Source organism: Chionomys nivalis, chromosome 17 (genome assembly GCF_950005125.1).
Source record: "Chionomys nivalis chromosome 17, mChiNiv1.1, whole genome shotgun sequence".
Lineage (NCBI taxonomy): Eukaryota > Metazoa > Chordata > Mammalia > Rodentia > Cricetidae > Chionomys > Chionomys nivalis.
The window spans coordinates 16,334,844-16,350,548 of NC_080102.1; the positions used below are offsets into that span (position 1 = coordinate 16,334,844).

At 44.5% G+C, this 15,705-nt stretch overlaps 1 protein-coding gene across 1 annotated transcript in view; it reads left to right on the top strand.

Moving 5' to 3' along the window:
- The window catches only part of Deptor (DEP domain containing MTOR interacting protein), a 145,293-nt gene that overhangs the window by 94,865 nt on the left and 34,723 nt on the right, over positions 1-15,705 (top strand). The window contains exons 5-8 of the mRNA XM_057792215.1: positions 6,889-7,074; positions 9,232-9,366; positions 13,062-13,132; positions 15,274-15,378. Coding sequence (XP_057648198.1) covers positions 6,889-7,074; positions 9,232-9,366; positions 13,062-13,132; positions 15,274-15,378 — 497 coding nt within the window. The remainder of the gene's footprint in view (positions 1-6,888; positions 7,075-9,231; positions 9,367-13,061; positions 13,133-15,273; positions 15,379-15,705) is intronic.

The following is a 15,705-nucleotide window of genomic DNA, read 5'->3' on the forward strand; positions in this document are numbered from 1 at the left end:
TTCACATTTAGATGTTATTTCTTCAAATGTTATGTAATGGGTTGCTATAAAGAGAGTTTTGGCTTCCTTAATACAGTTATATCTCAAAATTTATTGCATCTTAACTCCTTTATTTCGTGCTTGCCTTTGACCTAAGATTTGATTCAGGTGTCTTCAGTGAGTCTATCTGTAATCTTGATCTAGATATCTGGTTCAAGTTCATGTTTCTTAGTGGGTGAAAGGTAACAGTGCTGTCCAGAAGGAAGGACGATGTGAGCCCAGGCTGGTATCAGAGCCAAGGCTGGTATCAGACTTTGGAAGTTTAAGACAAAGAACCCTTCAAGGGCTCCAGGTCAGGCGCATGCCAGATCTCTGACATGAATTGCCCATTTGTTCTTCACATGGAAACTGCGCCACAAACAACAGAGATGAGGACAGGTTTAGTGAGTTTCCCAAACCACCCACTCAGCTCGAGAATCCGGCAGAACTAAGAGGGAAACTCTGCTTGTCTAACTCTGAAACCTGTGTCCTTACTGGGACATGGAAAAACATAAATAATTCAGGGTCATCCTCAGCTCCATAGCAAGTCCCAGGCCAGCCTGGACTACATGAGACTCTGTCTCAGGGAAAAAAAAAAAAAAAAAAAAACAACAAAAACTAAGTTGGGTCCAACTAGGTAGGCCAGGGATGTGCTTGTCCTTCATGCTGGGTGTCCTGATTTCAGTCCCCAGAACTCATGTAGACGTACGTGGAAGCAGAGAACTAACTGTAAAGTTGTGATGTTACCGCCACATGTGCCATGTCAAAAAACCAAGTGATGTGGCCAGCCACTCTAGCTGAACTGGCAAGCTTTGGGTTCAGTGAAGAGATCTGTCTCAAGAAAGAAAAAATGTAGAGAATGATTAAGAAAGGACATGCAGTGTTAACTCCTGTCTTCCATGTACACACACAAATTGTGTACCCGCATTCTCACACACACACACACACACACACACGCATGCACCCCTAAACGGTATGAAGCCTGTGTTCCTCCCTGAAGGGCATTTCTTATTTCCTAAGAGTTACTTGCCATCAAAGCATCTTAGTAAAATCCTAGCTTGTTTGTTTTTATACGCAATGATGTCTCTTTTAGCAGACTGTGGAACTGGCAAGCTTTCCGATGAGCAGATGGTGCCATCTGCCCATTGCGGTGCTAAGATAGATATCTGGGGCCAGGCGTGACACTTACCAGGTGCTCCACAGTTGAATAGATGTGTGTTACCGACGCCATTGCATGACCGGCTGTTTTCCTTCAGCTCATTTCGTTAGTTAGTTAGTTGATTAGTTAGTTGGTTGGTTGGTTTTCTTTTTTGGCTCCTAAAGAGAAGGTCTTGCCATATAGCCCAGGCTAGTCCTGAGCTCAATTTATTCAACTTTTTTTTAAAGCAAATTAATTTATTTTACATCCAGACCACAGTTTCCCCTCCCTCCTCTCCTCCTGTTCCATCTTTCCCTCTTTCTCTCCCCTCAATCCACTCCTCTCCTGTTTCTGTTCAGAAAGGGGTAGGCGTCCCATAGCTATCCACAAAGCATGGCATATCAAAGCTGTAGTCACATGCACCATATCTAGAATTACACTCAGAAAACAAACTTAGAAAACTCAGTTAAACATTTAGTTGAGAGACTAAAAGTATCTTCAAGGTAAAATAGCGCATCAACATCAATGTGGGTGGCAGAAAACCCACCATCTAATTTTATTTAAAAGCAGGCTATCCCTAGATCCTGTCTCCCTCATTCCCCAACCCCCTACCCCAGCTAGCCTGGAACTTACTATTTAGACCAAGTTGGCCTCAAACTTGCTAAAATTCTGCCACCTCTGCCTCTAAGTTCTGGGAACACAGACACATGCCATCATATCTGGCTACAAAGATGACTTTAAGTGTTTTCATTAGTTTAAAACTTTCTTTGGACCAGGAATCGAACCAGGGCCTCATACACAGTAGGCAAGTATTCTACCTCTGAACCCTACTGAAAATACTTCTGGTGGACTGTTACATGACTTCCCTAGGGAGATAGACAAGAAATGTCTGTTTATCTCAGAAAGGGAGCTCAGAAACCTAAAAAAGAACTTATAAAGCCTACCATGGAGAGGTAAATGAACATGGTAGGGTTGCAGGAGCCTGAGTGGCCCATGAACAGCTACAAACCACCAAAAGGTCCCATCCCCATTGAGTTTCTACCTCCTACATCCTTTAATATTATAAAGGTTATATCTATATGAACAGGAGGGAGTAGCGGTTGAAATCTCCGGAGAGGGTCAGAGGTATTATGGCAATCTCGTGACTCTTTTCCCTCGAACAAGTGGGTTCCACTTTCATAGGTCCACTAACTGTCTGCTATGTAGGTCTGCAGGCTGAGGTCTTTGCTAGGTCATCAGAGCTGCTGTGCCCGTGATGGCAACTGTCATGTCAAGCCCAGAACGAAGAATTCCTATCCAGTACTTAGCAGTTATGGAATCTGTTGTATTGAGACTCTCTCTGGTTATATTCATGCCACAGCCAATGTTTCATCTAACTCAGAGTGCCAAGGGAAAACAGTAGGTTTTAGTAAACGCATACAGTTATATGTGTGTGTGTGTATACATATATATGTGTATGTATGTATGCAGTATTTAAAATACTGTTGTGAAAGTCACCGTGGGTTATTTTTAAAACCAACAAACTGAGAACAAGGTCACACAAAATAACTTACATACAGATTTATACAAAAAGGTGGCTATGCACAGAGAAGCCAGGAATTTGGATACTTGTGAAAATTTAATTGGTTTATTTCTCAATCTAGATAGCACTAGAATAGAACAGCAAATCTGAGAACATACAGAACTATCTGGGAATTCAGTGTGCTTGTCTTTGGTGGTGGTGGTGGTGTATGTGTGTGTGTGTGCTTGGGTTTTGTTTTTTGGTGGGATCTGTGATTGAATTCAGCCTTGTGTGTGCTAGGTAGATCCTCTGCCACTGAGCTACATCCTTTTCTTTTTTCTCTAAACCCAGCATTATTCTTTTGACCAAATAGTTTATCAGCATTTTAAGATTGTAAAGCATCCATATGAGTCATTGGGTTAAATATTTCCTGTAGTACTTTCCTAATAGGCATACTACATTCTGAATTCTTATTTTAAAATAGCATATAAAAGTAAATATTTTATAAATTGGCACTGGGTGAATATACTAGTAAATCATTTTCATGTCAAGGTTCATTTCATCATCTGTATGAATCATCAACATTAATATAAGCAGGAACTGGACCTGTTCGCACAGTCCTGAAATCCCAGCTATTTAGAAGGCTGAGGCAGGAGGATTCCAAGGTTAGGTATTACTTGGGCTACACAGTGAGTTCAAGATCAGCCTGGACAATGTAATAAGACCCTGTCATAAAATTAAAAAATATAAAAAGGACTGGGAAAATACTCAATGGTACAGTGCATCTTGCCACTGTTTTGTCCCCAGGACTGCAAAGACAATACTGCTACTAATGATAACAGTAATGCCGGGCGGTGGTGGCGCACGCCTTTAATCCCAGCACTCAGGAGGCAGAGGCAGGCAGATCTCTGTGAGTTCGAGGCCAGCCTGGTCTACAAGAGCTAGTTCCAGGACAGGCTCCTTAGCTACAGAGAAACCCTGTCTCGAAAAACCAAAAAAAAAAAACAAAAAAAAAAAAAACAGTAATTAACAGTGGGATCAGAGGAACTGTGCATTGATAATTACAGTGCACCCTGGCTTGTTTTTGTTTTTAATGAGATGTCAAAGGCAGCTGTGAATCAATTAATGTAGATAAAGAGGTTATTGGGGTACATAGTGGGTTATGTCATTTTCCTTGTTTATACACTTTTTGCTTCTTGCATCCCTAAGTAAGAAATTTGTTGATAATGAGTATTTTAAAGTTTTTCTATTTTTCCTACAAAAGAGCTTGCAATGGCGACCACAGGCATTCAGGCTTTTATTAAACAAACTGTTATCTTTTAAGTGAGATAATTCTAGATCTTTATTACATTTATTAATTTACTTGTTTATTTATCTGTGTGGGGTGGGCATGGAGGGGTTCCTGTGTGCCGTGGTGCGTGTGTGTCAGCCAGAGGACATCTTACAGGAATCACTTCTCTCCTTCCACCATGTTGGCCCTGGGAAGGAAGCTCAGGTCGTTGGGCTTGGCAGCCATCGTCTTTACCCACTGAGCTATCTCCCCTGCTCTTTTTTTTTTTTTTTTTTGGTTTTTCGAGACAGGGTTTCTCTGTGGTTTTGGAGCCTGTCCTGGAACTAGCTCTTGTAGACCAGGCTGGTCTCGAACTCACAGAGATCCGCCTGCCTCTGCCTCCCGAGTACTGGGATTAAAGGCGTGCGCCACCACCGCCCGGCTCTCCCCTGCTCTTAAACAACCTTTGCAGACTACTCCAACATTAGCTATGCCTACTGGCTCACACCTGTAGTCACAGCACTCGAGAAACAGATGCAGGGGGATTGCCGCAGATTTGAAGCCATCCTGGGCTAGGTGATGAGGACCAATTCTGTCAGTCCTATAGGCAAAACCGCATCTCAAAAATAAAATTTTAAAAGTCCCTCCTGCTATGGGATATCTTTCTGTATGCTGTGAATATGTTTTATTACCATTGGTTAATAAAGAAGCTGCTTTGGCCTATAGCAAGACAGGATAGAGCCAGGTGAGAAATCTGAGCAGAGATACAGGGAGAGGAAGCGCAGAGTTTGGAGGAGATGTCAGCCAGCTGCCAGAGGAACAAGATGTATTAGAACACAGGTAAAGCCATGAGATATGTGGCAAAACATAGATTAATAACAATAGGTTAATTTAAGTTGTAAGAGCTAGTTAGTAGTAAGCCTGAGCAATAGGCCAAACAGTTTGTAATTCATGTTAAGCCTTTGAGTGATTATTTTAAAAGCAGGTGCAGAACTGGGCAGGAGAGAAAAGACTCTGTTTACACCCTCTGAATTTGACTACCTGAGATATGTCTTCAGGGTCAAGAAGAGAACAGTGGACCTGATTTTAATCTGCTGAGTGCTGGCGCTATTTCTGCCAGGACTCTACTGGGTACCTTGTCTTGCATCTTCCTCAATGGAAACAAAGTTGAGCCATTCCACTTGAAGATCCCTTTATGATTCCCTGGTTTTAAATTATGTTGAACTTTAAAATTCTTTGGATCTGATATTGACTTGGATTTTTCCTCTGTATCTTCTAAAATAAGTATCTAGTATGTATTGATTATTTTTCAGTTAGTTTTTAAGGAATTTTGTTTTTTCCATTGAATTTCCAAAGCATTTGAAATAAAACTTTTTAAGAAATTTGAAATTTCTCCTACCTCTATGTCCCCAACTGTGGGGAGATAGGCATATTCCACTGTGCCTTATCTGTTATTGATTTTTAAAAATAAGTCTATGGAACTATAGTTCATGTGCCATATAATCCATCCATTTAATGTATACAATTTGAGGCTGAGGAGAGAGCTCAGTCAATAAACATATTTGTTGTGCAGTCACAGCATCTGAATTCAATCCTGAACGCTAAAGATTAAAAGCCTGGTATGGTGGCTATAGAAATCTCAGTTCTGGGGAGGCAGAGGCAGGAGAATCCAGGTGCTCATTGGCCAGCCCGCTCACTGGCCAGACTCGATGACCTGAGTCTAATCCTCAACTTCTACATGGCAGAAAAAGAGAACTGACTCCCATAGTTTGTCCTCTGACCCCCACATTCACACCATGTGGCCTGTGCATGTTTCCCCTCCATACACAAATAGATAAACACAATAATAATAATTTTTAAAAAGTAGCAGGTGATACCTGATTAATGACCTCTGGCCTCTTTATGCATACGATGTTTGAACACACGTGTGCCCTCAAACATGCACATGCATACAAACACACACAGAAACAATCAATAAAATGTACAGTTCAGTGGTTTTTTTTACACGTATTTGTAAAGTCGTGCCGTCAGTCACAGGCAATTTTAGGATAATTTCACCAAGTCAGAGTAACAATCCATTATTTTGTCTAAAACCTCTCTCCCAACCCCCATGATGCCCCACAGCCCCAGAGAAGTCCCTGTTTTGAAAATTTCATCTGACCAGAATGGTGTAAGATTGTGTTCTCATTAGTATTGCTGAAACTCTGTGGGTTGATAATTATTTCAGAACAGAAAATTGAAAACTGAGGCTGTGACTATACCTTATAGAGCATCTGGTTTGGTCCCCAGAGAGCACAGAGAAAGAAAGAAAGAGAGACACAGAGAGGCACACACACAGAGAGTTCTTACAAATGATTGATGGCCAGAGATGTGGCTTGTTTGGTAGACTGTTTACCTATCATGCTTAAACTGCACGCAGGGGCACAGGCCTCTAATCCTAGGGAAATGATCAGGATTCCGAGGTCATCTTTGACTATGTACCGTGCTTTGAAGTCAGCCTGGGCTACAAAAATATCTGCTTCAAAAAGAAAAAATAAATGAATTGAAGAAGTGTTGGTGTGGGGCACTGTGCGGGATCCTGAGCACACGTGGTTACACGAAGCTGTGATCATCTCCCAGAGAACCCAGTGTGTTAGGTAGAAAAACAAAGATCGTGAACAATAAGGGTGTCCAGTAAGGTGAGCGATCCCATGGTGGGAGGGCACAAACAGGACACCATAAAGAGAACTGAGGTTGGGGCTGAAGTCAGGGACTGTTTCACAGAGGAGCTGGCTACCAGACTCTTTCAAAGCCTGTCATGTGAGAAGAATTTGGGACTGCGTGTGGGCGCTGCGCAGGTGTGCGTGGCGTCTGTGTAGCCTCTTTCCTGGGACTTTTGCCCCTGTTGGCTAGAGCCTTCTGGCTGTCTTGCTCTCTGGCCAGCATGCCACGCATTCCTCATGGCTTGTTTCTTCAACCCAGTGTCCAACAAGCACCCATTTGTGGACAGCAATCTCCTCTACCAGTTCAGAATGAACTTCCGTCGGAGGCGAAGACTGATGGAGCTGCTCAATGAGAAGTCCCCCTCCTCCCAGGAGACGCACGACAGCCCCTTCTGCCTGAGGAAGCAGAGCCATGACAGTCGGAAATCCACCAGTTTTATGTCAGGTAGGCCGGCTCCATTGTGCACGCATGCGTTTTTTTTTTTTTTTTTTTTGTCTTCTGAGAAATAATGAAGAGCGGGGCTGGGGATGTGATTCCTTTGGTATACTGCTTGCTCACGTGCTGGAAGCCCAGGTTTTAATCCCCAGCCCCACTCGGGTTCTGTGTTGTATGCCTGTATACTCCAGAACTCACGAGGTGGAGGCAGGAGGATTAGAAAAAAATCAAAGTTTTTCTCCACTACAGTGTATTAGGTCCACTTGGGTTCCACGAGACCTTGTGTTAAGAATAAACACTCACTTGCATGCTTCTGTACACGCGCATGTGCGTGTGCACAGACACACGCACACATACACACTCACCAACTACAGAAATGTGAATTGTTTAAGAGGATCTCCAGCTCCCTTAACATTGACGCTAGGAACTTGACTTAAAGTTCAGAAGCTCTAGGTGGGTGTGGGACACTAGCTTGTCACCCCAGTCATTGGGAGTGGAGGCAGAAACTCAAGGTCAGGCTTGGGTATGTGACTTCTTGAGATCCTGCCTCCAAAGGAAGAGAGGAAAAGAAGGGATGGGAAAGGAGAGGAAGAAAGTAAAGAAAGGAGTGGGAAGGAGAGGAGGAGGGGAGGAAAAATAAAATAAGCACCGAGTTTAACTCGGCACCAAATAGATTGGTCATGTCTTGCTTCTGAACAGGAACTGACAATGAGGACTTGTACCCCTGTGCATGGAGATATTGCTGTGCCTCGGGCTTGACTGTGTGGCTTTTCTCACCTAATTCTTACAATAGCCCCAAGGAAACAGTTGTTTCTCTGCTCATTTCTCAGATGAACAGTCCCGAGCATTGGAGCGTCTTACAAGCGGTGGACATAGCTTCCTCCCAGCCATTTGTCTTTAGCCCCCCTTTTGAGACCCCTGTTTCCCAAAGACCTCATACACAGCCAGGGCTCAGTCTGAAAACAAAGCAAGAGCTGCTAAGAAGAAAATAAAAACCAGCTGAAGGTCAGCAGCCCACGCCTGTGCTCCAAGGTCTTCTGTAGGTGCCGAGTAGCAATTCATCCTTCCTGGTTCTGGGATAGGGTCAGTAGAGACGACGGGAGAAGTGTACTCCTGGAAAGCCAACGTTGTTTGTTTGTTTGTTTGTTTGCTTTCCACAAGCCAGTCAGCAGCCAGAGCAGCGGCCCTACACTCCTTCACCTCCAGGCCTTCAGCGCCACCCTGCTCTGCGGCAGGAGAGCCAAACCTGAAAGCTGATGAAGACTGTCTCACATAACCGTTTGAAAGCCTCAGTGTCTTCCATGCTTCTCGATGGTGGCTGTCATTAAATCAGGAGTCATTTACTACCCCTGGGGAGGAAGTATCACATACATGATGGGCACTGGATTTATACCCAGGAAGGGAAAACTTGGGTTTGGTAGTTCTTGGATTGTGTCCTGTAGCAGCTGGGGAGATGGCCCTGTTAATAAACCATGATGACCTGCATTTAGATTCGCAGCACTCAGATAAAGGGTATGTTAAGATTTATTAAAAAAAAAAAAAAAAAAAAGATAAAAAGGTATGTTGTTATGTCTCTATACTCCCAGTGCTAGGGAGACAAAGACAGGATAACTGGACCTTGCTGGTCAATCTATACTAATCGTCAAGCTCCAGGTTCAATGAGAAAAATCAGGTCCCAGACTGTACGGTGGAGATCAGCTGGGGAAGACTCTGGATATTGACCTCTGACCTCTACACGCAAGAATGAATACACATGTGCATGTGCATATGTCCATACAACATACACACAAATATGTACATACACACACGAATACTCCAAGACAAAATATCTTGTAAACTAGGCACAGTAGTGTGCCCTATAATTCCAGGAACCTAGTGGTTGAGGCTAGCCCAGGCTCCGTAATGAGCCTTAGTTTGAAAAGAAAGAGAGGGAGAGGGAGAAAGATGTTCATGTTCATATACATTATACGATCTTTTCTTCACAGCCACCGTGTGGAGTAATATTATTTCATTTCCCAGTCCAGGAAACCGAAGGTGGCCTGATTTATGCCATCTATGACTGTGTGAGCAAACTGGACATGGAATTCTTACCCTGCAGCTGAGGACCCAGGAGTTTTAGGTCCTAAACCTGCCTGCTCAGTGACCATGTTTGCTTCCCCTCTGCAGTCAGCCCCAGCAAGGAGATCAAGATCGTGTCTGCCGTGCGGAGGAGCAGTATGAGCAGCTGTGGCAGCAGTGGCTACTTCAGCAGCAGCCCGACGCTCAGCAGCAGCCCCCCGGTGCTCTGCAACCCCAAGTCTGGTGAGTTGGAAAAGGGTGCCCACGCTCCTGTCTGTGGAGGCTTGGGCCCACAGGCAGGAGCCTTAGCACAGCGGACTTGAGTTACCATCTGCTGAACGGCTGGGAAAGAGTAGCCTGTGATCCACCTTCATGGAAGCCTACTGTTGAGCGGTGAGGCAGTCCTGCGCCGGGATGCCTTGCAGAGTAGCCCTGAGAGAGACAAGCCAAACATTCTTATTGACCAGTTATTCGAGATTGGTTCCCCTGAAAGGAAGGATGTCTTTGCTGAAGACAGCTGCCTTTAGAAAGATGGCTCTCGAGTCAGCTGAGGACTGTCCAACACCAGCAGCTGGGGTCAGCAGCTGAGAGGGAGGAGGTCCTTGACTCTTGAAAGGGCCTCAGCACCTCCTCAGCACCGTGCAAGTGCAGCGGAGAAAGAACTGTGTTCCCAGACCATGAAGCAAGGATCTATGTGGGCCTTGTGCTGTGCGCCCTTTCTTCCTCCCTCCCTCCCTCCCTCCCTCCCTCCCTCCCTCCCTCCCTCCCTCCCTCCCTCCCTCCCTTCCTTCCTTCCTTCTGTTTGTTTGCTAAGACAAGGTCTTAGTCCTGTATGTCTGGTATTCATTATGTAGCCCAGGCTGGCCTTGAACTTGCTACAGTCTCCCTGCTGGATACTGGGATGACTGTCATGTGCCACCACGCTCGGTTTCAATGCCTAACACTCATAAGGAGGAAGGCCGGAATACATAAGCCTGCCCACTGGAATTCATTGGGTTTTGCAGTTTCAAAACCTATTCATCAGCCTCCATAAGGACTTTGAACCCCGTCATAAGGCTGGTGAGATGGCTTAGAACATAAAAGTGCTTGCCATGCAAGCCCGACAAGCTGAGTTCAACCCCCAGCATCCTCAGAACCTACATAAACATGGAAGAAAAGAACAAAAATCTCTGATCTCTACACGTATGCCATATCATAATAGTCTGTGTGTCTGTCTCTGTCTCTCTCTCACAGACACACACATTTGTATTTTAATAAATAAAAATATTAGCCATCTCTATATATTAGAATGATATATATTTAGGAGTAGATATAAGTATCTGACCTTTCTACTCTTCCGAAAAAACAAAGCCATGGCTGCCGCCATAATCCGTGTCGTGGTGATAAGAGGGGAATCTTCAAGGATAATTTCCTGGCTCTCAAAGTTTCTGTTTCCCAACACAAGAAAAAATACATTAAAATAAACAGCCAGCCAAGCTGCCAAAAATACCATCAATTTTCCTAACCCCCTGAGGAGTCACAGGCATGGAGAGAAACCTGTCTGCTAAGCAATAAGATCTCAATCTTCACACGCTCACTGCTTTTCCTACCTCCTCTCTGTCTCCTGAGACATTCGTTTCTCATCTTGATATTTGACCTACTCCCTCATCCTTAGCAAACACTGATTCCTTTTCAAAGCTTTCTGAAAAGCAAAAGTAATAATCCCAACCACCTGTTCCCTGCACAAGAGGCATTTCTTGACTCTTCCCTAGGAGGGTGCTTCTTAAGCCTGGTGTTTACCCAGCAATTGGGCTCAGCTGCCTGGGGATCCTGCAGGTCTGCCCCATGCTGCTGCACACTTGTTGGGGACCAGTGTCTGACCTCTGAATGAATGCCACTGGCAAAGGGAGCTGGGGGTGGGTACTTGTCCAGATTGGACCCTGGCCCTGCCTCCCTTCATTTCTCTGTGGCACTTACATCTCTACTGTGCATGTCCCCATGTTAGGATGGTTGGTCCTTGTGCCCTCTACCCACTAGCTGTCCTGGGAGGCTAGGACAACCCCCTATCCTATCTATTCATTGCTAGAGGTTGGATGAAGAAGTTCATTACTAGGGGGTCCTATGCAGCTGTCTCTGTTGCCTTGGTAAACAACATCAGTGAGCTGAGAACAGACAGACATCGCTGGACACTGTTACTGTTCACAATTTCTGAGATGGCATAGCCCACGAAGCTAGTGATGTGGTTGCTGAGAAATGGACCCCGGCACCCATGCCTGGACTTGATCCCTGTTTTACTACCCAGGCTTTAGCTCCAACATCTTGGTCATGCAGAGATTAATGTTTCTGAACCATAAACATTATATATATTCTCACATATAAAATTAATGACAAAAGAAGGAAATATTAAAAGCCATAATACTAAGTGTTCTATCTTTAAGCTTTAAGATCATCGGGCACTTACTTCAGTGGTTTTAGGATTTTCTGTGTTTCTTTAAGCTTTAAGACTGTCAGACACTTCTGGCGTTTTAGGATTTTCTATTATGAGTTTATTATATCTAATGTCACTTTCGAAATGAACCAAGCGTGGTGTCACACAGCTTAAAGTCCCAGCCCTGGAGACTGAGGCAGGATTGCAGAGAACTTGAGGCCAGTCTGGGCTACATCACATGCAAGCAAGACCTTGTCTGGATGAATTATTTAATTAACTAATTAATTATTGAGATTAGTACAGTGATGAGCCAGAATCTTTAGAGCAGTGTGTAGGGGAAGCCCCAGCCAATCACCTTGTTTGTAGGGTGGGGCCCCCTGAGGATATTTTCTACTAATAAATATTGCTGGTGTGTGTCCCCACCCCACCCCCGCCCCTTTTGCTTTTCTGTTCTTCACAGGAACCTTGGGTTTTCTAATTAAAGCTAAATATTTTATTATAATTTCTGTCTGCCTTTATTTACGCTGCTATATTTTGGTGCCCAACGTGGGGCTTTTCGGATATCCGCCCCAAATCAGAGCCTCCCGGGTGGCGACCGCTGGGGGCCTGCGAGGCCCCCCCCTCGCGTTTCCCGTCTGTAACAGGTTGCCTTGTCTATCTCTTGTAGACCTAAATATTTTATTATAATTTCTGTCTGCCTTCATTTACGCTACTACAGCAGTGGTTCTGGGCCGTACTAATGCTGGGACCCTTTAATATAGTTCCTTCTGTTGTAGTGACCTCTGTCCACAAACTTATTTTTGTTGCTACTTCTCAACTGTAATTTTGCCACTGTTGTGAATCGCGATGTAAATATCTGATGTGCCCCTGGTCTTGGGCAACCTCTGTGAAGAGTCATTGGATGCCCAAAGAGGTCGAGGCCCAGAAGTTGAGACCGCTGCTTTAGATCTGTTAGGTCAAGTAGAAATTAGATGAATAATGGATGTGACAGGATGCAGGGAAGTGGCTCAGCCCATGGAGCGTACGGAGGAGAGTTCCCTGGTCTGGCTCAGAGCGTGTTGCAGCCTTCTCATGTTTCTAGACTGTTCACTAGAGGAAAGAATGAAGCTCAGCGAATGGGATGTGTGCAGTATGTGGGGACAAGGAGTTGGATGGAGACAGCATCTGCAGCATGGTTGTTGGGCTGCTGGAGTTTTGACAGATAGAGACACAGATAAGACCTTAGAAGAAAGAGCTGGGAGAACTAGAAGTGAACCCTTTTCCTTTAGAGGAAGACTCCATTCCTCCCTTTGCCCCCTCCCAAGGCATCTTAGTTTCTTTTCTCTCACTTGCATTCCCGTGGTTCTAAAAGTTAGGCTTCAGTCCTTGACTGGTACTTCCTGTCTGCTCAGCTTAAGGATAACCGTGAGGTGGAGGTCTTTGCCACTTTTACTGGTTAGCAGTTGAGAGGTGGCATTCAGGAAATCCCTGCTGAATGACCAGGAGAAGGACTTAGAGTTGTATCCTCTCTGACCCTATGTCTGTCTCTTAGTGCTGAAGAGACCTGTCACTTCTGAGGAACTCTTGACCCCTGGAGCTCCGTATGCCAGGAAGACATTCACGGTAAGCCTGACTCCTGGGCATACCCACCTGTCAGTGTGTGGCTTAGGGGATGAGAGGGAACACTTTTCTCTCTCTCCTTCCTTTTTTTTTTTTTTTTGAGATGAAGACCGCATAGGTCACTATGTAACCCTGGATGGTCTGCAGCTTACTATGTTGATCTGGCTGGCCTTGAACTCACAGGGATCCTCCTGCCTCTGAATCCAAAGTGTGGTGATAAAGATGTGTGTTGGCACACGTCTTTACATGTACCCATCTGTGCATTTGTTTTTTACATGGTTGTAGTCATAGACTTTCTGAACTCCAATGCAGTGAAATGCACCTCCCTTGAGAGGCTGGAGTGATAGCTTAGAAGAGCACTGACTGCTCTTCCAAAGGACCTGAGTTCAATTCCCAGCACCCACATGGCATCTCACAACTGTCTGTAGCTCTGGTTCTAAGGGATCTGACACCCATACACAGAAATACATGCAGGCAGAACACCAATCTTCATAAAATAAAAATAAATCGTTTTTTAAAAAAAGACCTCCCTTGATTTGTTAATGACATTTTAAATTCTTTTTGATGTGTCCTTTAAAACATCTACTATACAATTGTTCTAATATAATTATTATTATATATCATTATATCTTATAAGACAGATAACAGTACAAAAATTTCTTCTTTACAGTTAATTATAAAAATAGTTAAACTGTTAAGAGAATCCTAAAAAGGAGAAGAAAGGAAAGAGTAACCAGTGTGTATTGAGGTGTATAGCCCCCTGACTGGGGAGTCCTGTGTTGAGTCGTGTATCTGACTCGCCCTTTCTTAGTGTTCCCCCAACCTTTTTTCTGCCATCCCCAGACCCCACTGATTATATTTGAACAGAATCTAAGTTGTTTTTCTGAAGGATCTCACATAGATATCAAACTATGTGTAGCCAAGGATGACTTTGAATCTCTGATCCTCCGGCCTCCACCTCTGAAGTAGCAGGACTACAGACCACATTGGGTTTGTGAGGTTCAAACCCAGAGCTTCTTGCATGCTAGGCAAGTGCTCTACCAAGAGACATCCCCAGGCCCAATCACATGATCTTATTGGTACCATCGCCCCTATTGTGCTTGCTTTCTTCTCTCAGCCTACAACAAGCACATGAATAAACTTTTGAAGAACATCCCCCGCCCCTTACTCTATTTCCCAACTTTTGTTATTGCCTCAAGGAAGAGACATTTTTCCCACACATTCATTCACACCCCAGACTCTTGCTGAGGGCCCGTCTCGTCTGAGCACTGAGGAGTTAATGTAAGAAGGGCTGTTATAATATGTCTGTATCAAGGGGAAAGACACACTGTATTTGAAAGTGAAATTAGATATATTAAATTCATGGTAGTGAATCCTGAAACCACAAGTCCCCGGTTGTCTTAAGAAATTCCACCTGAGTTCCTACTTGCCCTCTTGCTTTTTCCCAGTCTCCAGGTGTTGAGAGAGGGCTGTTTTGAGAGCATTTGTTTTTCTTTCTATTAGTGCCAGCATCACTAATACTTGACTTTGAGGGTTTTCATTGGCTCGTGTGCTGAGGATGCCTCCGGAGCCATCCGGCCAGTTCTGATTCTGTAGGAAAAAATATGCGTCAGTGCCAAACAATGTTTGGACCAGAGTCTGTTTGCGACTTGTGAGTGAGCTTTATCTGCTTTCTCACTTGGTTTCCTTGGTACGGAAAACTGTCTTTCAAAAGAAGCCAAGATTCTTCCTGTCTCTCCATTAGTAGTTTAAACTGTTCTTGTACACTCCGATGTAAGCCAGGTTGAAGTCCGTCATTTGGATATAAAGGAAAGGTGATGCTCAGGTAGACATTGGATCTAGAAAGAGCAGCGATGTTCTTAAGGTCTTCTCAGACTTCTGCTGGGGTGTGATATAAAGTTGGCTGTTGGCCCGAGGAAGAGGCATACTGCTGCCAGCTGTTTACCGGGGAGTATCCTCCCCAGTCCAAACAGGTTATATGTCCACACCACATCTTCATTTCCCTGATGCAATAGAGATGAAATAAGGGAAAAAAAATATGTCAAGACTCATAGTTAATCCTGGGTCAGACTTTGTTTTCTTGGGAAGACAGGCAAATTGCCAGGGACAGTCTGCTGCTTGCTAATTGTGGCTTTCCTCTCTAGATTGTTGGTGATGCCGTTGGCTGGGGCTTTGTGGTGCGAGGAAGCAAGCCATGCCACATCCAGGCCGTGGACCCCAGTGGACCTGCAGCCGCCGCAGGGATGAAGGTACGATTGATTGATCGGCTCCCTGTTCACTCTCTTCTGTCTTTTCTGGCTTCTTCGGGAAGCATTCATCGATTGTGCTTTTTTTTTCCCTTGATTTCCACATTTCTTTATTTTCCCCTATGTCTTACCCCCCACACCCCAGAAAAAGTCAAATCTGTAGAGCATAATGTCACACACATGTAGTTCCAACACTCTGCACACAAAGGCCAGAGAATCCTCCTAAGCTGGCAAACCATCTAATCAGAAATCAATTGTTTACCCCACAGCGGCCATGCTTCTATTGCACCAGTAGGCACGTCAAAGCTAAGTAGGTTGGTATGATTGCAT